Genomic DNA, 20,471 nt, shown 5'->3' with positions numbered 1-20,471 from the left:
CTGCCCTGTCCACAGGGAGAGACAGGAAAATGTAACTTCCATGAATAACAGAGTGGGAGAGAATGCAATCTTGCCACTGATGAAGTCTCCTATCTCCTCTCCAGGTTACAGCTCTGTAGTAGCAGACAATTCTACAGATACTGCACTTAGTAATAGCAGCCAGTCACAATCAAGCCAGTCTGTGATTCACAACCCACCAACAAGCACTGCGTGAGTACAGCTCAGATTGCTAAGTCACTGACCATCTGTCCCACCCTGCCTTTCTGTCTTCATTTTCTCAATCAGTATATTATGCATTTCCACTACTTTGTGGGGAGGGTTAAATAATGTATTCCCAACAGTACTTGATGTATTGAACTTGTTCTTTGGATGAAATGCATTTATCTATTTCATTGTTCTGTTTTTGACATGTTTAGTAACATTATGGTGTTTAACACTTACATTGTCTGTGTTTATGTTTGTTTTTATTTATTTATTTTTTCATTTATTTCAAGCAATCTCTATTTGACTGGTTATTAACAGAATAATTTTTATTTATTTTTGCCTAAGTTCTTTTACTCGTGTGTGTGTGTGTGTGTGTGTGTGTGTGTGTGTTCGTTCTCAGAGAAAAGTGTTTGGTTTTTAGGAATTACTGAGGGGGTCACAGATGTGGCAGTGAGTGTAACCCTTGCTGATTTAGCACAGCATGTGATTTAATTAGGGCTGTAATATTATCCCTGCAGTAGTTTAAAGTAACTTTTTGTTCAAAGTGAGGGGTTCTTCTGTATGGTGATAAACATAACAACATATAAACTTTTGGTTGCAGTATCCTGAGACCTGTAGGAGACAGACATTTATAGCTATCACACTAAGCTGGTAATTCATTGTAGCAACAATAATTAGAAAATATACATAAGGGGCCTATCCATTAGCAGATAAAAGGAACGATTGAACGATAAATCGTTCGTTATATCTGCTATTGGATAGGCCCTGAACGATGACAGATGCGCACACCCGCGGCCGATTAAATCGCATCTATCTCTCCAACAAGTTGGTCAATTATCGCATATAGCTGTAAGATATCAGCAATACCGTGCAGTGAACGACAAAAGATATTTTTTAGAAAGCCACTCCCAGGGCGCTCCGAATTCCTTCTTTAATGAATATTCAAACAATCATTTAAAAAAAAATCCACTCCCTGAATGATGTCATAAGATATCATTCATCGTTTTGCAAAATCGGTCATTTACATGACCGATATCGTTCAGAGCAGCCACCGGAATATTCAAGGGATATCTTTTGTCTTTCATCGCTCAGAAATACATCTGCTAATGGATAGGCCCCTTTATTTCCGAATAAAAGTGTAATTTATATTTTATTCAGAATAGAAAAGCGATTTCATTTTAATGTTTGGCTGCTTATGCATTTGCTGTGTATCCGTTTTCTAATAAACGTTTCTTATGGCCCTTTGGTTTACAAGTGTCCTCGTGGAAACTGACCTACTGAATAATAATTCCACAAAAAAAAATACAATGTATTACTTGATAGCGAAGTGCGATTTTAGGATGTTGTATTTAGCTCTCCTTTTGTAAGTACTGAGGTATATACAGATCTACGTTACATGCTGTCTTGTTAATGGCCTCCTGATGAGAATTGGAATTGGCTTTTTGTCTGTTGTAAACGCTTCACTGTCAATTTGTTTTTCATTTCTCTTAGGAAAGAGACAAACAGTGTCTCACAGCCATCCAACAGCAGCAATACCAGCAGCGGGCCCAGTTTACTTATACCATTAAATGTAAATCCTCCTAGTTCGCCAACGCCCAGCTTCAGTGACCCTAAACCCAGCCAGCCATTGCTAAACGGGCCACCCCAATTCAGCTCCATGCCAGAGATCAAGGTGACTGCTGCCTTCTATAACATGTGAAATGGTTAGACGTACAGATGTGTCCTCATACATGTAACCTCAATACGCTATGCAGTGTGAGACACCGTGCGCGATTGAGCTGCCAGTTCACGTGTCTCCAGTTGTGCCATTTGTCTTTTTTCCTTTGGCTGAAAATGCGTCTTAGGGGCGTATTCAATTAGCCGTGAAGTCAGCCGCGTTTTGCATGCCGTACTTTTTGCCGTCATCGCTGGTTTTACCTGCGGAAAAGCTTTGTGTGCGTCCCTGCATATCGCCCTATTAAATTCCAAAGGGCGCGAAAACGGGACCCGGGCGAAACGCAAACAAGGGAAAAGTGCTGTAAGTTTTGGGGATATCAGCCTGACACCCCCCAAAAGATACACTAACATTGGGGATCACTATAGATACCCCCAAATAGACATGCTGAAGGTATTTGGGGTACTTAAATGCTCTCAATAGCTGCTAATTAGCGACTTTGCATAAGTGGTGAAGAATGGCATTTAGGTTTTTTTTTTTTTGTGAAAATAACTAGTCCCAGTGTATTTGGGGTACATGAAAATGGGTGCAAGCATGGTTAAAAATCGCAAAAGTGAGGTTTTGAAAAACGCACCTTCAGCAAGCACCTGCAATAAAAAAACATCTCCCCCGTACTTGTAGACACCACCAAAGTCTATTTCGCCACTTTTTTAAGTTTGCACCCCATCTTAGAACTTTTTTGCCCGCTTTTCCAAAATCAATTTGTGGGGTGTTCTCTATTTTTTTTTTTTTACGCAGTTTACCTTTTGGGGACCTGTCCTAAGGGTGTAGGGTGGTTTCCCCACCTTTGCTCCTTAAAATCGCAATTCTGCACTTTTTTTCTACTGCTATTCATAAGCGAAACTTTTCCACCAGGTTCATTGAATTGAGTTTTCACACCGGCGAAAAGCCAAAATTGAATACGCAGATAAGTTTCCGCTGGCGAAATGACGTCACCGGCGAAACTTTTTTGCCGCTAATTGAATACGGCCCTTGGACACAAGGATGCGGCAGATGGCTTCACAAGACTGTATACGGAACACAACAGAATTTGGTGTAAACTGCGGCTGCTGTATCGTATCCCTTTTTATACAAATTCTGCCTCATTCGCACACAGATATACAAGTGTCTCATATCCAATTAGCGCAGTCTTGTGAATCGTTTTTTCTCATCAACTTATAAATATAATGCGTTTTTGGGGGAAGAAAACGCTCAATGCGAGCTGAATCGCACTGGACCTGGCGTGCAGCGATGGGCTGTTTAACGCACTTGCACCAATAGAGTATGAGGACACATCTGTACATAAAGTGGAATGTTCCCTCTGATTGTTCATAGGTTGGTCCATTGCAGGACATGGGGAGAAACAAGCTCCTGAAAAAATGTGGCCTCATTTCTTACAATGGATTAAATTGTCGGAACAGAGCCAAGTTGTTTACACATAGATTGCGGATGATTTACATATTCTATAGCAATGTGACAAATTTTCCTTCTCTTTTAGGCACCAGAGCCTTTAAGTACACTGAAATCCATGGCTGAACGGGCAGCTATTGGAACCAGCTTAGAAGATTCAGTTCCTCTTATTTTGCCTGAACGGGGTAATGATTATGATTTAAATGTGATATCATTATGGTCGGTCTTTTGTTTAAAGGGTTGTAGCAGAATATTTTACTGTACAAAATCCACATTTTAATTGGCACTGTTATTGTAGTTTGCTACCTTGTTTACATTATTTTATTTATTTTGCTGTAGTAATAAAGCTGCATACACAATGATTTTTTGAACGATTATCGTTAAACGATATAGTTTAACGATAATCGTTTAAAAAAATTGTTCACTTTCTGAGTCAAACGAACGATTATCGTTCATGCGCGTTCACGTTTGTAGTTCAGTTAGACTTGTCAACTCAATGATTTTCATTAAGTTAATATGCAAAAATTGTTCGTAGTTCAAAAAAATCGTTCATTACACTTTAAAAAATCTGACAGAAAATCGTTCATAAAATCGTTGGTAACAAAATCGTTGTGTGTGTGTATGCACCTTTAAGAGTTAGGCAAGTGCAAAAGCAATCAAGTAGCACAAAATGGCATGTCCGCCACCCGAACTTGTATTGGCATTACGTCAACTATAGAATCCATAATTGGCCAAAGTTCCCCATATTGCTGCCTGTATAACTTCAGTGTTGATACTTATGATGAAGACCAAATCTGTCCGCAATAAATGAATATACAACATGTTAAATGGATTTATTTGGGCATTAGTTTTTTTTTTCGTGTGTCAGAAATCCACTACTCGCAACTCCCAGATTTGGGGTGCAAACCTGCACTCTCCATTCCCAGGACTGGGGTACAAGTGGCTTGTGACCACATTGCTTAAATAAATAAAATCAGAAAAGTCTGCACTCACCATTGTTAAATCCCTCACAATAATACACAAATAATGGGGTTTTGGTTCATGGATTGATCAATGCATTTAAGCCTGCAGCCCACATCACTTCTCTGCAGGTCCTACACTATCCGTCATACTTATGGAAACCTGGTAGCTGCTATCACAGCGTTTAAACTGAAAAAATTTTACCTGGTTTAAAGCTCACCTGCCAGCTAACTTATAGCTTTTAAAGGCAAGACAGTCACCAAAGTTTAAACTCCGTGATAGCAGCTACCAGGTTTCCATAAGTATGACAGATAGGAGGTAAGACTGAGTGGGGGGATTTTATCTCCCCCCACTTTGAGGGACGAAAATGTTAATACATCTTGACGTTATTGCTTCCCCTGGTGAAGCAAGAACAGCTTCTAGCAGCACGATAATTGTCGCTATAGTACATCTCCCCCCTAAGTTTCCTGCCCCAGGGTTTCTAAAACATTGTTCTGCTGTCTCTCATACCTACGTTATATTATTCCTTCTAGAAATCTTGATCACTACAACCACGACCCAGCCTCCGGCTACTCAGCCCTCAACGCAGCTTTCTGAAGTGAACATCCCCCTATCATTGGGGGTGTGTCCCCTGGGCCCTGTGCCCCTCACCACAGATCAGCTTTACCAGCAAGCAATGGAAGATGCAGCATGGCATCATATGCCTCACCCGTCAGATTCAGAAAGAATACGGTATATGCTAATACAGTTTCCTTATTGCCTGCTTTATAACCAGAACACTACTGAATTAGATGCGTTCCCTGTTAGACACAATTGATACCATATTTATATATTAATGTATCTCAGATGCATGTTTTAATAGTTGCTTCAAATTTTCTGTGCGATTTTCAGTCACATATATGTTCAATGGGTTTTTGTTTCTGAACTTTGTTTGAATATACAAATCTTTTAACAGGCAATACCTCCCGCGAAATCCGTGTCCGACGCCACAATATCACCACCAGATGCCCCCGCCTCACTCAGACACCGTAGAATTCTACCAGCGACTCTCCACAGAAACACTCTTCTTTATTTTCTACTATCTGGAGGTATGATGCAATGCAAGGGGCTAAGATGTCTATATATACACAGTAGTTTTTTCCATTCTTCCTATGATGGCTCAATAGGAAGAGTTCAGCGACGTCTCTGAATGTGGGAATGTTTATGCTCTCTTCACGTGTACAGTGAATAGAAAATTAAATGAAAATCAATGTTATGTTACTTTGTGTACATCAGTATTGTTGCATCTCCCTCCTGTGCAGAGTATGTTATTGAGAAATGTTATAAAGGTTAGGTCTTCTAGAACCTACATGTTTTACATAAGCAGAGGCGGTTGGCACCCTAAAGGGTCTATGTACTAAGCTTTGGAGGGAGGGAGAGAGAAGGTACCAACCAATCGGCTCCTAACTGTCATTTTTAAAATGCAGCCTGTAAAGTGACAGGAGCTGATTAGTTGGTACTTTATATCCGTCCACTTTATCTCTGTAAGGCAGGGGTCTTCAACCTTGGCCCTCCAGCCAGCATGCACTGCCACCTTTTTGTTATAACAGAATGCTAAAACTATGGCAGTGCATGCTGGGATGTGTAGTTCCACAGCAGCTGGAGTGCCAAGGTTGAAGACCCCTGCTCTAAGGGATATATTTACTGAAGTGCGGGTTTTTAGAAGTGGAGATGTTGCCCATAGCAACCAATCAGATTCTAGCTATTATCTTCTAGAATGTGCTAAATAAATGTTAAGTAGAATGTGACTGGTTGCTATGGGCAACAGCTCCACTTCTAAAAACTCACTTAGTAAATATACCGCTAAGGCTTAGTACATAGATTCCTCAATCTAGCTGCTTTAGATTTAGACCACTGATTTGAACAATTTTAAAGTGGTAATAGATTTGGAGTGGGTGCATACAGCCAGCTCCCACTGCCATATCAAATTACTTTTCTTCCTCACACTGTTGCAGAAGCACAACTTGAAAAAACAGCAAACAAAATGTGACTATCAAGGAAATGTATAGCCGTGTATAGGGTCGTCTTCTAGTTCAGAAAAATGTTTAAGTGCCACGTGAGTGTTTCCCCAGCGCCGTTTTACTTAAAGGTAGAATTGAGTGCTTTCCATTGACTTAAGGTGCCTACACACTGGACGATTTTTTTAATGATATGAAAGGCAATGATACCATTGAACAATATATCGTTCAAATCATCCGGTATGTATGAACTTAACTAACTATATGCGCTCCCGATTGCAGCATGGCCCCATGGTGGCATTGGCTTGGCAAATAATAGTCTCTGAAATCCTAAGCGCATGTAAGAAGGTTGTCACTGTTGGACAACACACACTTTATGTTCAACCACTTCATGTAAGGGGTCCCTGAGATCGCCACACTGTATCCAGGAGCCAAACTGCCACGTCTACAAGGGCGCGATTGTTTAAACCGGAAGAATCTACGTTTCTACTTCAGGGTCCATAGGGGGCCACAGGGTTGACCTTGGGGGTATAGCTGGATCTGGATCCACGGGCACCACGCAGTTAAAGCTTTGCTGCTCCCAGGATGCACTTGGGTCCATCCTCCTCTATACCCCGCCCCCTTACTATCTTCAGAGCGACGGCATCAGACTGTCCATCTGGACAGCCCCACTGGCGCTGCGACGCCAGTACTGATCTGGAGATCGCAGCGGGACCCCGGAGTCAGTACTAGTGTGGCTCCGGGACCTTCCACTGACTGCTGCCGGATTCTACGGGGCCAGGTAAGCCACGTGTAGCGCTTTGCGCGGGGAGATGAAATGCAGTCTTTAGCCGCCGGTCTCTGGGGACAGACCGGCGGCGCTAGTAGCGGCGGCGGGCTCCCCCTGCTAAGGAATGCCCTGCGTGACTGCTGGACCACCAGGGAATAATTGCTGGAAGGGACCAGCGTCCCTGGGGTTAATCACTAGCCAGGGGAGGCAGCCTTCCCTGGTTTAGCGGCTCCTCCCCTCAGCCCAGCACGCCTTCTCTCATGCGTGCTGGCATCGCTGGGCTGTTATCTCTCAGCCACTCCTCAGAGCTCTCCGGCGGCCATCTCAGTGGCAGCAACGCAGAACTCCCAGGCGGTATCAAGTGGACCGGTCCCCCTGCGTACCTCTCCCCTGCTAAGGACCGTGTTCGCAGCGCTATAGCCCTCCCAGACACTGAATCTGGGAGGTTGATTGTAGCGAAAGGTGCAGTGAGTATAACTTCCTGCATGGTATGTGACTTTTGCTAGTGCTGCTGTCTGTGCTTATTTATTCTTACTGTCAGCTTATACCTATCCCTTTCCTTCTCCTACGGCCCGCAGGTGCGTGGGAGAGGGGTGTTCTTTCTGTGTACCTCACTTATATAGATCTACGTATTTGTGAGGTCCGTCTCATACAGTGGTGTGCTACACAGTACCATATTGTGGGCTGTTTGTGTTGCGTGCGTGGGTGTTTTACGCCTCACCTCTTTTCGGTGATACACTTTTATTGCAAAAGTTATTGGCATGTCTGATGAGGAGAATGAGCGCTCCGTGGCTCCTGTGTTGTTTTCCTGCCGGCGCTGTTCGGCAGGGGTTGATGGGGTGGATTTGTCTCAGGACGGTCTGTGCGGGCGGTGCCAGCTGGTACCTGGTCCCTCTAAACCCCTGGTGGCGCAGGATCCTCCTTGGTCGATGTTTACACAAGTGCTGGCATCGATCGCGGACTGGTCCCTTCTAGGGCGTTGCCCCAGCCTACCATCCCCCGTTCCCCGGGGGTTACGCATCTGGTGCAGTCTCCTCCCGGGTCTCGGGCTGTGTGGGTACTTATGCGGGATTGCCTGTATACGTGCAGTCTCCCACGGTGACGCAGCAGTCAATGGTACCTTTTCAGGGGTATCCTCAGACGGTACCCCCTCCGTGGGTGGGTGTCCTCTCCAGCTCTGTTCAGAGCCTAGCGGCCTCGTCATCGGCTTTTCAATCAATGTTGCACAGTGATTTGCCCCCAAAGGCATCTAAGCGCCCCTTTCTGGCTTCACTGGCGGCGTAGTTCATGGACACGGACGTGTCTTCGGATGACTGAGAGATCCATGAGGACTCTGACTCGGATGCCGGGGCCCAGGAGGTGGAGGCTAAGGCCCTCATTCAGAGCCGTACGCTCTGAGCAGAGCCCACGCTCTGAATGAGGGCCGTCCTCCATTAATATGGAGCGTCCTCCTGGACGCTCGTATAGCTGTGGGTCACCACCCACATCCTATACGAGCGTGCAGTTTGATGGCCGCGATGGTCGTGACCACCGCGACCATCAAAACTGCGAGCCGGAGCCTGCGGTTGAGGTTTTCAACCGCAAGGCCCGGAGTGATTTTGGCTCTATCAGAGCCAAAATCACTCCCACTGACATCACTAGTGATGTCAGTGGGCCGGCTTCTGACGGGAGGCGTTCCCTAGGGAACGCCCCCGTCAGGGAGGCACGCCCACCAAAGGGGGCGTGCTGTCAATCAACATCGACAGCACGCCCCCTTTGATCAGACACAACGAGCGAAGGAAAGTCCTTCGCTCGTCGCGTCTGGCGCATGCGCACGACGGAGCTCCCTCCGTCGTGCGCATGCTCAGTGCAGACCATCGACCCACTTGCGAGCGGACAGCCACTCGCGAGTGGGTCTGAATCAGGCCCTAAGTCCTCCATTAATGTGCCGGCATTGGTTAGGGCGGTGCGGGCCAACCTTCATATAGAGAAGGATGCGCCAGCTCCCCAGGTCGAGGTACCCTACTTTTAAAAAGGCCAAAGTAGCTTCGACTGTTTTTCCCCTGTCCGACCAGTTGACGGATCATATGGCGGGGGCCTGGCAGTTGTCCAGCAAGAGATTCCAACCGCAGAAACTGTTGGCTTCCAACTATCCTTTTCCTGAGGCTCATTGCAGGAAATGGGAAACTCCGCCTGCGGTGGATTCCCATGTCACCTGCTTAATTAAAAGCGCTACGTTGCCTTTGCCGTCTATCTCCTCCCTGAAAGATCCCACGGACAGGAAAGTGGAGACTTGTTTAAAGTCTATCTACTCTCTCTCTGGGGCTGTGGCCCGTCCGTCCATGGCTATCTCTTGGGTGGCTAAGGCCATTGAGAGCTGGGCCAACGCTTTGGAGGATACCTTTCCGGATGATGCTCTGGATATCCAGAGAGCGTTGATAGGACAAATGAGGGATGCGGCTTCCTACATTGGGGAAGCATCGTTGGATGCAAGTTTGCTGACCTCTAGGGTGTCGGCGCGTCGGTCCTTTGGCTGCGGTCTTGGAGAGCTGACGCAGACTCCAAAAAGGGCCTGGAGGCCTTACCTTTTAATGGAGAGTTGCTTTTTGGTCCAGACTTGGACAAAATAGTGGATACTCTGGCTAAATCTAAATCAACCTTCCTCCCTTCGGCTTCTGCACCTACCAAAGTACGGAGCTCTGCCTTTCGGTCCTTTCGGGTTCAGGGCAAGGCAAAATGTCAGTCCTTCCCGAGGCAGTCGGCGACCAAGGCCGCTTCTAAGCCCAAGAAGCAGGCCTGGAGTGCCAGACGCCCTTCTTCCAAGCAGGAAGATAAACCTTCTGCCTGATGGGACGGGCCTCCCTCTGGGGGACCCCAGAGTGGGAGGCCAACTTCTTCAATTTGCCCAGTGCTGGCACAATACCACCACGGATGCCTGGGTTCGAGAAGTGGTCTCCCAGGGGTACGCCCTGTCTTTTCGGCACAGACCGCCCCACCAGATTTTCTGCAGGAGTCCTTCTCAGGACAAGACCAAGGCTTTACAGATTCAGAAGGCTATAGAGTCCTTGCTGAAAGCAGGGGTCATTTTTCCCGTTCCTCAATCACAATGAGGGACGGGGTACTATTCTACTGTTTCTGGTGCAGAAACCCAATGGTTCTCATCGCCCTATCCTCAATTTGAAGTCTCTGAACAAATTCCTCAGAGTTCCCAAATTCAGGATGGAAACGTTACGTTCCATCATTCTGGCGATGGAACCTGGGGATCTCATGGTGTCCCTGGATATCCAGGACGCCTACCTCCATGTTCCGATAGCACCTTCGCACCAGCGGTATCTGAGGTTCGCTATCCTTCAGCATCATCAGTTCCGTGCGCTACCCTTTGGCCTCTCCACGGCACCGAGGGTATTCACAAAGGTTATGGCAGTCATGGCCGCACATCTTCGGAACCAGAATGTACGGCTGCTGCCGTATCTGGACGACCTCCTGTTGCTGGCGAGCTCCCCGGAGGTACTGCTTCAACATCTCCACCTGACGATCGCTTGCCTGCAACTGAACGGGTGGTTGATAAATTGGAGAAAGTCCTCCCTGATTCCATCACAGCGGATGGTTCATTTGGGAGCCCTGCTGGATTCTCGTCAGCATAGGATCTTCCTTACTCCGGAGAAGGTCTTCTCCCTACAGCTGCGGATACGCAGTTGCCTGAGCAGTTGCCGCCTGTCGGTCCATTTGGCTATGAGAGTTCTGGGGTCCATGGTGTCGACATTCGACATGGTGGAATTTGCCCAGTTCCATTACCGGCCCCTGCAGGGGCTGATTGTATCGGAATGGAACGGGTTACCTCACCGGATCCGCTCTCAGATGCTGGTGTTGTCCCCGGAGGTTCGGCAGTCTTTGGCTTGGCGGCTTCAGACAGCTCATCTGGTTGAGGGGTGCCCCTTTTGGATCCTGGACTGGGTCCTGCTCACGACTGATGCCAGTCTCCGGGGTTGGGGGGCAGTGACCGGCTCCTTGTCGCTTCAGGGTCGTTGGTCTGCGGAAGAAGCTCTTCTCCCCATCAACATCCTGGAACTGCGGGCAGTATACAGGGCCCTGCAGTCGTCCAGCCCCGTTCTTCACGGAAGGGCGGTTCAGGTGCAGTCCGACAACGCCACCACGGTGGCATATATCAACCACCAAGGAGGAATGCGCAGTCGGGCAGCGATGTCGGAGGTGTCTCGCATACTTGCTTGGGTGGAGTGCCACATTCCAGCGATCTCGGCGGTCTTCTTCCCCGGAGTCCTCAATTGGGAGGCGGACTTCCTCAGCCATCACGACGTGCATCCCGGGGAATGGTCGCTTCACCCAGAGGTGTTTCAGCTACTCGTGGACAGATGGGGGCTGCCGGAGCTGTACTCGATGGCCTCCCGTCACAATCACAAGTTGCCAGTTTACGGGTCAAGGACAAGAGACGCAGGCGCATGTCTGGTGGACGCGCTGTCGGTGAAATGGAAGTTTCACCTGGCGTATCTGTTTCCTCCGATATCCCTACTTCCTCGGGTCCTGCGGAAATTCAAGCAGGACGGCGGCACACTCGTGCTGGTGGCTCCGGCGTGGCCCAGACGTCCTTGGTACTCCGATCTGAGGAGCCTCTCCATCGACGCTCCGTACCTTCTTCCTCAGTGTCGGGACCTGTTGTCTCAATGGCCCTGCCTTTATCCGGATCTGGGTCGGCTGTCTTTGACGGCGTGGCTCTTGAGACAGCCGTCTTGAGGTCTCGGGGTTTCTCCAGTTCGGTTATTGGTACCATTCTCAGGGCACGCAAGCCTGCTTCCGCACGGTTTACCTCAGGGTGTGGCGCACTTACTTTCAGTGTTGTGAATCCAAAAGCTATGATCTTCAGGTGTTCCGAGTTTCTAGAATCTTGGAATTTCTTCAATCAGGTTTGGACCTCGGCTTACACCTTGCTTCTCTGAAGGTTCATGTGTCCGCTTTGTCCATGTGTGTCCGCTTTGTCCATGTGGTTCCAACGACGGATTGCTTACCTACCAGATGTTCACACCTTTTTCCAAGGTGTTCTCAGGATCCAGCCTCCCTTTGTGGCTCCTTGGGACTTGGCGGTGGGTCTACGGGTCCTGCAGGGTCCTCCTTTTGAGCCTCTTGAGTCAGTGGAACTCAAGTGGCTGACATTTTAAGACCGTTTTTCTCCTGGCAATTGCTTCTGCCAGGAGGGTGTCAGAATTGGGGGCGCTTTCCTGTCGCTCTCTTTTTCTGATTTTTCAACAGGACAGAGCGGTGCTCCGCACTCGTCCTGAGTTTTTGATGTGGAACTTTGAGACCACTTTAGGCAATCAGGAACTTGTTGTGCCAGCTTTTCAGTCACCTGATCTTTCAGCTGGTGAGGCTTCCTTAGATGTAGTCCGGGCGCTTAGAATCTATGTGGACCGGACTGCTTCTGTTAAAAAGTCTGATTCATTGTTTGTCCTCTTTTCACAGGAGGGGTTGGCCTGCCAACAAACAAACGTTAGCCAGTTGGCTTTGTTCCGTTATTTGTGAGGCTTATGCACAGGAGGCTATACCTGTGCCAGCCTCTGTTAAGGCACATTCCACTCGTTCTGTGGGTCCCTCTTGGGCTACTAGATGTGGCACCTCTGCTGTTCAGCTGTGTAAGGCGGCCACTTGGTCTTCAATTCAGACGTTTTTGAGGTTTTATGCGTTTGACACCTTCGCCTCTCAGGATGCATCCTTTGGGCCCCGGGTTCTCCTTTCAGCACAGGAGCGTCCCCGCCCTTAGTTGAACTGCTTTGGGACATCCCCAAGGTCAACCCTGTGGACACCCTATGGACCCTGAAGTAGAAAACAAGAGATATGGTAAGAACTTACCTTTGTTATCTGTTTCTACGAAGTCCATAGGGTCCACAGGGCAACCGTCCTGACGCACCTGGCTTCAAATGGGCTGTGTGGCTGGTCACCGGTTTTCCGTCTCCCATTTCTGTGAGTATGGTTTCTTGTGTGTTCCAGTCTTCCTTCTCTCTGTTTAGTCTCCTCCTCCGGCCTTGGCTGCTTACCAACTGAGGTGCTGTGGCTGTGGCGGGGTATAGAGGAGGACGGACCCAAGTGCATCCTGGGAGCAGCAAAGCTTTAACTGCGTGGTGCCCGTGGATCCAGATCCAGCTATACCCCAAGGTCAACCCTGTGGACCCTATGAACTTCGTAGAAACAGAGATAACAAAGGTAAGTTCTTACCATATCTGTTTTCGCCATCAACTTCTGCCGATTGTGACTTTTGTATGCATGTTTCAGACACACTTGTGCAATGGAAAACTTAATGAGTATAAATTTGTGTTCTGCGGCTGTATGTGTGTCTTTATATTAAAGGAACCAAATGACCTATATTTGTAGTCTCCATTTAGGCACACTTTAGTGGTTTTTCTATTTGTGTGTGCAATTGCTCCACAAGTCTGAAAGGATGTTTTAATGGAGTATCTCGTTTTCTGAGTGAATCTAGTGAAGTAAAGAGCCTATATAACTACAGATGTGTCCTCCTAAACCATTCCTTTTAGCACTATATGGTACGAGATACTTGGTGCGACCTATTCTGTCATGGGTAGTGGACTTTCCTACTTTTTCCTGAATTTGGTATGTCTGCTTAGTAGCTGCACACAGTCCTTTTATAGTGTCCCGGGCACTTGGGGCTAGTGTGTTTGTCATAAAGGAATTGGTTTTAAGTCAGAGGGAACACGACGGAGCATAGGGTGGCTTACTTGTGCTGTCGCCTATTTTCCCAGGTTATCTTCTGAGCGGCACACAGCAGCTGCAATGCAAGTGATGCAAATATGACTCGTACTTTGTGCACAGCACAACTTTACCGCAAAGTCCACGGGGCTAATGTGGCTCCATTTGAGGATGGATGTATGCAGACAAATCTGTGTAAATTTTTATTTTCTCCTCAAGCCCCTAGTTAGAGGAGCCATAAATAAAAGCATTCCCTACATGTAGAAACGAATGCACTGCTCTATACTCGTGTGATCAGGGAGCTGAGGCAGTGTAGAGCAAGATGTGGCCTGATGCTGAAGTAGCCTCTACATCCGTGTTCATGACATGCGGTCTTTCCCCTCTCCTGGGCAAAAGGAGCGTAGACAAATTGGTGTAAGAAATTTTAATAAAAACCTCTGTGCTTTAATTATATGCTATCGTTCCTTCATTAGCCTGTGTATTTGTGTATGGCTGGGCTGATTATGGTTTCACATCCATTACATGGTCTTGCGTCTCATGGTGAAATAGCGATGGCTTGGGGAGTATTACATTATTACAGCCTCTTGGTGGTGTCCCAGGTAAATGGAAACACATACAGAGTATCTCTATCTTGCTGGGGGACTGAGATGTTCAGGATTACGGTTTGCCTATCCACAGGACCGAAGTGGTTAATGGATGGTCTCAGCCACCAGATCCACTTTAATTAGAGTACATACTGCACGTAAAGCCACAGTTTGACACACAGTAAAGGAATAATAAAGCAATAACTAGAGTGCTTCTGTTTAAATCTGTCCATGTGCTCACTCCTCTGGAATAGGACAACATTATAGGAGCGACCTGCTTCTCGGACTAAGCAAGCAGCACAGGAATGACTGCTTGGCAGGAATGCCCTGCGTGGATTGGTGGGTTCTTACCTAGGGGTAAGACCAGTGATGTGACAGCATTCTAAGCTTTTATTAGGACACTCTCTGCTAAAGATGCAGGAAGAGCTTCAGCTGCTTGTAATGGAGTAGTGAACTTAACTGAACTGCATCAGATGAAATTTTTTTTTTAGCTTCTGTGATTCTTATCTGGCAATTCCCGCTTTGGTGTTAGGTGGTCCTTCTACAAGGTCTGCAAGATAAGACAGGTCTTTTGGGGGGGGGGGGGAGGGAGAGGGAGAGACTTCAACCCCGTGCTTAAGTCAGGACGTGCAGTTTACCGCGCCTAATGCCAGGGGTTTAATCATGGTAAACAGGGTTTTCTGCCTTATGTGCAGGGTGCGATGTTGTTGGCACATGCAGTAAGCCCGCAACTAGTATCACGGCACTAAGTTAGTCTGTTTGCATCTGATCTTTGTGTAAAAATGGTCACTACCATCAACTACTAGGGGTATATTTACTAAAGTGCGGGTGTTTAGAAGTGGAGTTGTTGCCCATAGCAACTCATCATGTTCTACTACATTTATCGAACACCTTCCAGAAGATAATGGCTAGAATCTGGTTGCTATGGACAACATTTCCACTTCTTAAAAACCCTCACTTTAGTAACACTACCCCCTAGAGCAGGGGTGGCCAAACTCTGTCCTCGAGAGCTACCAACAGTGCATGTTTTCCAGGTCTCCTCACAGAATCACAAGTGAAATAATTAGCTCCACCTGTGGATCTTTCAAAATGTGTCAGTGAGTAATGAGTACACCTGTGCACCTGCTGGGTGACCTGGAAAACGTTGGTAGATCTCGAGGACTGAGTTTGTCCACCCCTGCCCTAGAGTAATAGACCTCTGTACAATACATGCCAAGATGCATTCACTTGCTCTAGAGGCTCCATGTTGGCCATTAAAGGCTATGGGATTTTTCCCTCATGCATGAACCAATGTGTGTGGTGGTTTATTTTATTTATTGGATTATTTCCACTCTTACAATCCCTCAGGAGGCGCAAGCATTTATTCAATACATACTGACTTGTACAATCCCTGTAGGCCTCTTTGAGTTAAAACTGAATCTAGTATTGCTGTCATTTAGGGTACGAAAGCACAGTATTTAGCTGCTAAAGCTCTGAAGAAACAGTCTTGGAGGTTTCATACCAAATACATGATGTGGTTTCAGAGACATGAAGAGCCCAAGACGATAACAGATGAGTTTGAGCAGGTTTGTGTATTCCTGTATTTTATCTCTGCAATTGAGTGAGTGGTTCTCACAGACAATGAATGAATGGTCCTGCTTATTTTACATTTCATAAGACCCCATAACCTTCCACATGTTAATAGTCTTCTCCTACCACTACTCTCAGCCTATGGCTGTGTTTAGAATTATGGGATAGCTATTTTGTGCAACAGTGTTCTTTTGTGACACCTTTTTGACTGGCACAGTGCTATGGGCGGTATTCAATTGTTGCGCCCCTGTTCGTGCCCAACAGTACCTATTCAATTGTTTCTCCTGTCAGGCGCGATCAGCTGCCGGTACACCATTTCCGCTCACAGCCCCAGTGGGGTGCAAGCTGAAATGGGCGAAGTGTGACATGCTTGGACGCCCAAACATCACTTTTCGTGGTCGCGCTCAGCACTTTGGTCGGGGGTAGCTGCTTTATGTGGCTAAACCAGACTACTTTGGGTGCGATCAGCATGAAAAACTGCAACAATTGAATAGCGCCCTGCAATCTCCCATCACTTTAGATGGGAGATTGTGCGCGCTATAACAATTGAATACCGCCCTATGAATGCTATTCTACTGTCGACCTGTCGGCTATAGCTTGCATTATGTTTTGTGCAAAGGTTGTGTTTAGTGGCGACAGGTTCTCTGTTTTTAATCAACCCATTTGGTCCTGTTAGAGTGCTGGAAGCCATGTTTTTCTCACTGGGCTGCCTGTGTGTGGCAAACTTGAAAAGTGTTTGTTACTCAGTACATTTGGTCTGCACTGATGCCATTACCCCAGCTACTCAAAGATTTTAACCAGTTAGCATATTCAATCAAGGGTCAAAGTAAACAGTCCTTCATATGGAAGAAAGCACTCATATAGTCAGGTGTTGCCTCAATAAAATAACTATTGGAGATCCCACAACAAACACTACCCAAGATATCCCTTATACAGCACCAGTCATAATGTAGTGATGTAAAGAGAATCATTTGTAGGTGTGCATTATATTTGTGCTATTTACTATATTTGTTTTTAATGCTTACTACTTGTACACGCCTAATGAAGGAAATTATCAGTCCCTGCTCCATTGGTCTAAATTCCCTACCACAAACACTCCAGTATGCTTTTGGAATGTGGTTAGAAACCAAAGCACCCAGAAGAAACCCACGTAAATCTCTTTAGATTCCCCAGGTATACATATTGCTAGAGGGGTTTGGTAAAGTATGTGTGGCTTCTTTATAAATCTGGCAGTGAACATGACTGTATAGGATGGCATGTGAGCGTGTATGACGTAGGCAGTTAAGGAAACCAGGCTGGCTTTATTAGGCTACATTTAATGCACATGAGGGATGTTTGGGGCTCTACAACAGTTTGGTGTATAATTGGCCATTAATGACACCATAGTGCAGCTTCAGCCCAAAATGTTCCAGGTACACCACTTCTGTTTTCACGGTAGGTGTATAAATGTACATTCTACTTTTATACGATATGTGGAACTATAACCCTCCATTCTTCCTTCTGCAGGGGACATATATTTACTTTGACTATGAGAAATGGGGCCAGAGGAAGAAAGAAGGATTCACATTTGAATACCGTTATCTGGAGGATCGTGATTTACAATGACCTCTCAACCCACTCAGCCTTCCAGTGTCACACGGGCAAACCGCAACCGGGGGGAAAAGAGGGGAGGGGCAGAAGTCTCTTCGGTCTCATTCCCAAGAAGAGTTGGGAGGAGGGGAAGTTCGGACAAACACTTTAATGCATGCAGTTACAAAATTCTATTAAAAATGGATTAAGATTGTGCGTGATGGTGGAGAGCGGACGAGAACATGATTTACACCCGACATCTCACAAAGACCCTCTTCACTTTTCAGAAGACTACAAGGGGTCGAAAAATGTCAACAGTCAATTTTTAATGTATTTGGTTCAAATTTAAACGACAAAAAAAAAAAATGAACAAAGTGCATAAAAGTCTTTGCAAGAGGAAGGAAAAGTTGTTCTTCCCCCTCCTGGATGTTTCTGCAGGCGGGAAGTTTTCGTCTCTCTTCGTAGAGGGATTTCTACTGGCTGCCATTTGTTTTTGTTTTCCTCTTTAAAAACAACTTTTTTGTTTTCTATCATTTTGTCCTTTTTGGCAGATACTGGATTTTTTTTGTTTGTTTTGATAACAAGTGCATCAAGGTTTAAAGTGTTTTTATTTTTATTATTTTTTTTTTCCTCCTTGCCACTTACCCTCTCCCACCCCTATCCTCGATACAAGTATCTGTACCGATGGAATTAATGGTATGGAAAGCTGGTTTAAAATATTTTTCGTAACCTATTTTCATTTTGGAAAATATTTATGAATAAATAGTTTTATATGATGTCTTCTCATGCAAGAATATTAATGTGGCTCATATTCTTTCCAGCAGATTTGATTTACAGGTTAAAGAGGAAAATATGGTACGTACTGTACGAACATTAGCCCCATTACGTGTCCTCCTTCAAACTGCACCATGCTGATTGGCTGTGATGCTTGTTCTACTTATGAATGCTAACTGCAGTCTATCAGGGTTTATATGTGTAAAAGCTGACTAGCATTGACATGAATGCATCTATTGTTACTGTATTATAAGTAGGTGGTGCTGAAATAGCACAGCAGTTCCTATTGTGCTGGCTTCTATAGACAAGAGTGGGGAAAAATTGATCCTTCATCTATATTGAAATAATCAAGCCTATTACTTACCCACGTACTATACAGCACACATTTCGAAAACATTGGTATACAAATTGTGATATATAGCTATATATAGTGTTTACACTTGGCTGTTTAGCGGGCTGAAACAGCCTGGCCGCTTCCATTCTGTGATGTGCACGGCATCCCTTCACATTAAGGGAGAGCTTGGGGTTAGCCCAGCACCTCTGTAGGGGCCGGGAACACCCCCAATATTGACGGCAACTGGACTTCACCTCCCCCAATAGTGATTTCAGCAGGGCTGCTCATGTGCCCTGCCATCTACAAATACTGATGGTATTATATAAGTGTTGTGCATAATATAAAATCTCACACCAAACCCCCCCCCACAGTAGGGGATCCAAAAAAAAGAGGGGGGGGGGGGGGGGGTGGTTTAAAATTTGGTCCTGTCCCCTCTGATTGTTGGATGACCCGTGCCTCTACAACCATATGTTGCATAGCTTCGAAACAGGAAGAGAATGCTGTTGTGATATGTTTAAAATACAATTGGAGCGGATGTGCAGGATCCTCTGTTTGACGCCCGGCTGCCACACAATCCTGTAACGTGTAGTACATTACACTCTCCCCGGAACAATATGTTGAAGCCAGCAAGGCATTCTATGACCATACTAAATTTAGGGGGCGATTCAATTAGGCGTGCTGTGAATATCCCCCGGAAGGAGTTCCCAGAGCTTTCTAATTCAGAGCGCTAAGTCTGACTTAAGTCGGAGGATGCCGGTTAGCGTGACTAAAGTGCTGGCCGCAGGCTGTTAGCGCAGCACTAAGCGGCAAACATCCACGGGCCAAGCACTTTAGTTGGATTTCTGCTTGTACCCTCAGGAGGATGCGAGAAGAAATCCTTTAGTTGGCCTAACACAGCACTGAATTGAATAGCTCCGGAAACTCCTTCCCAGCGCTATTAACGCTGCACTGAATAGAATTGCTCTCCATGAGACTACAGGGAGTACTCTTACAGTGGTCACTGAGCATTGCCATGACTTCTAGTATCCTCTTTACTGTAGTATGGTCACTTTATTTCTCATACATATACTTGGATGAGGTTTTACTTGTATTCAGGTGTGATGCCTCCACTGATCTATGCCATCTAGGAACACTTATACCAGAGATTTGAAACACTGAGCAAGAGGCTAAAATTGTCAAGACACGTTTTTTTCAAGGAGAGATTTTAATAATTTGTGCCCCCAGTTCACCACACTTAGGACAAGCATTCACGGCCGATGGATGATATCGCTATTGCCCATACGTGGGCGCACGGCGATGGTAAGTTGGTAGGGTCCATTTAAAAGAACTATTTGAAATATAACAATATTGTTCAAATCGCTATGTGTACACACCATTACTCACCTTAGGTGCAGTCTGCTCTCATTAGGATGTGTATTGGCTAGGCTCCTGCTTTCTACCGCTTTCCCACGTGCCCATTGTGTCTCATCCACAGACTACTGGCAGCTCAGCAGTTGGAAATTGTTGAGTGACCTCATTAGTTGCCAAATGTAAGGCTATAACATGAAGATTCAGGTCAATGGGGGGGAAGTTTTACCAATGTGGATTGTAATCTGCTGGAGAACAAAGTGAACCTTTAAACCTAAAATGTATTTTGAGTTGCTGGATCTATTTGAAGCTGAAGGGATTGGAGCGTATCCCCCCTCCCTCCTAACACACAGCTCACTGCATTTTGCAATATGCTTCCATTGGGGTAAAGGTAAGTAAATGGAGAAAAAAAACAAAACAGATTTGCACATTAAACACGTATGCAGATAACAATTTTTCCCCATATCTGTTGACATTCACTGAACTTGTTATAAAACCATGTTTAATACAGAACTGTAACACCAGTAACCATACAGAACTTGGATAACTTTTAAATGCCCCTCTGCCTGAC

The 20,471-nt window shown here is 46.0% G+C and overlaps 1 protein-coding gene across 6 annotated transcripts in view; it reads left to right on the top strand.

Moving 5' to 3' along the window:
- The window catches only part of CNOT3 (CCR4-NOT transcription complex subunit 3), a 53,038-nt gene extending 34,797 nt beyond the window's left edge, over positions 1-18,241 (top strand). For all 6 annotated transcript variants that reach the window (XM_088450930.1, XM_088450932.1, XM_088450928.1 and 3 more), the window contains 7 exons: positions 105-210; positions 1,696-1,876; positions 3,396-3,492; positions 4,801-4,999; positions 5,223-5,355; positions 15,747-15,872; positions 17,383-18,241. In XM_088450930.1, coding sequence (XP_088307056.1) covers positions 105-210; positions 1,696-1,876; positions 3,396-3,492; positions 4,801-4,999; positions 5,223-5,355; positions 15,747-15,872; positions 17,383-17,481 — 941 coding nt within the window. In that variant the 3' untranslated portion in view covers positions 17,482-18,241. The remainder of the gene's footprint in view (positions 1-104; positions 211-1,695; positions 1,877-3,395; positions 3,493-4,800; positions 5,000-5,222; positions 5,356-15,746; positions 15,873-17,382) is intronic.
- Positions 18,242-20,471: the final 2,230 nt, after the last annotated feature.

This window comes from Taudactylus pleione, unplaced genomic scaffold (assembly GCF_031769625.1).
Source record: "Taudactylus pleione unplaced genomic scaffold, aTauple2 ptg000535l, whole genome shotgun sequence".
NCBI classification, from domain to species: domain Eukaryota; kingdom Metazoa; phylum Chordata; class Amphibia; order Anura; family Myobatrachidae; genus Taudactylus; species Taudactylus pleione.
This window is presented reverse-complemented; position numbering and strand designations above follow the sequence as displayed.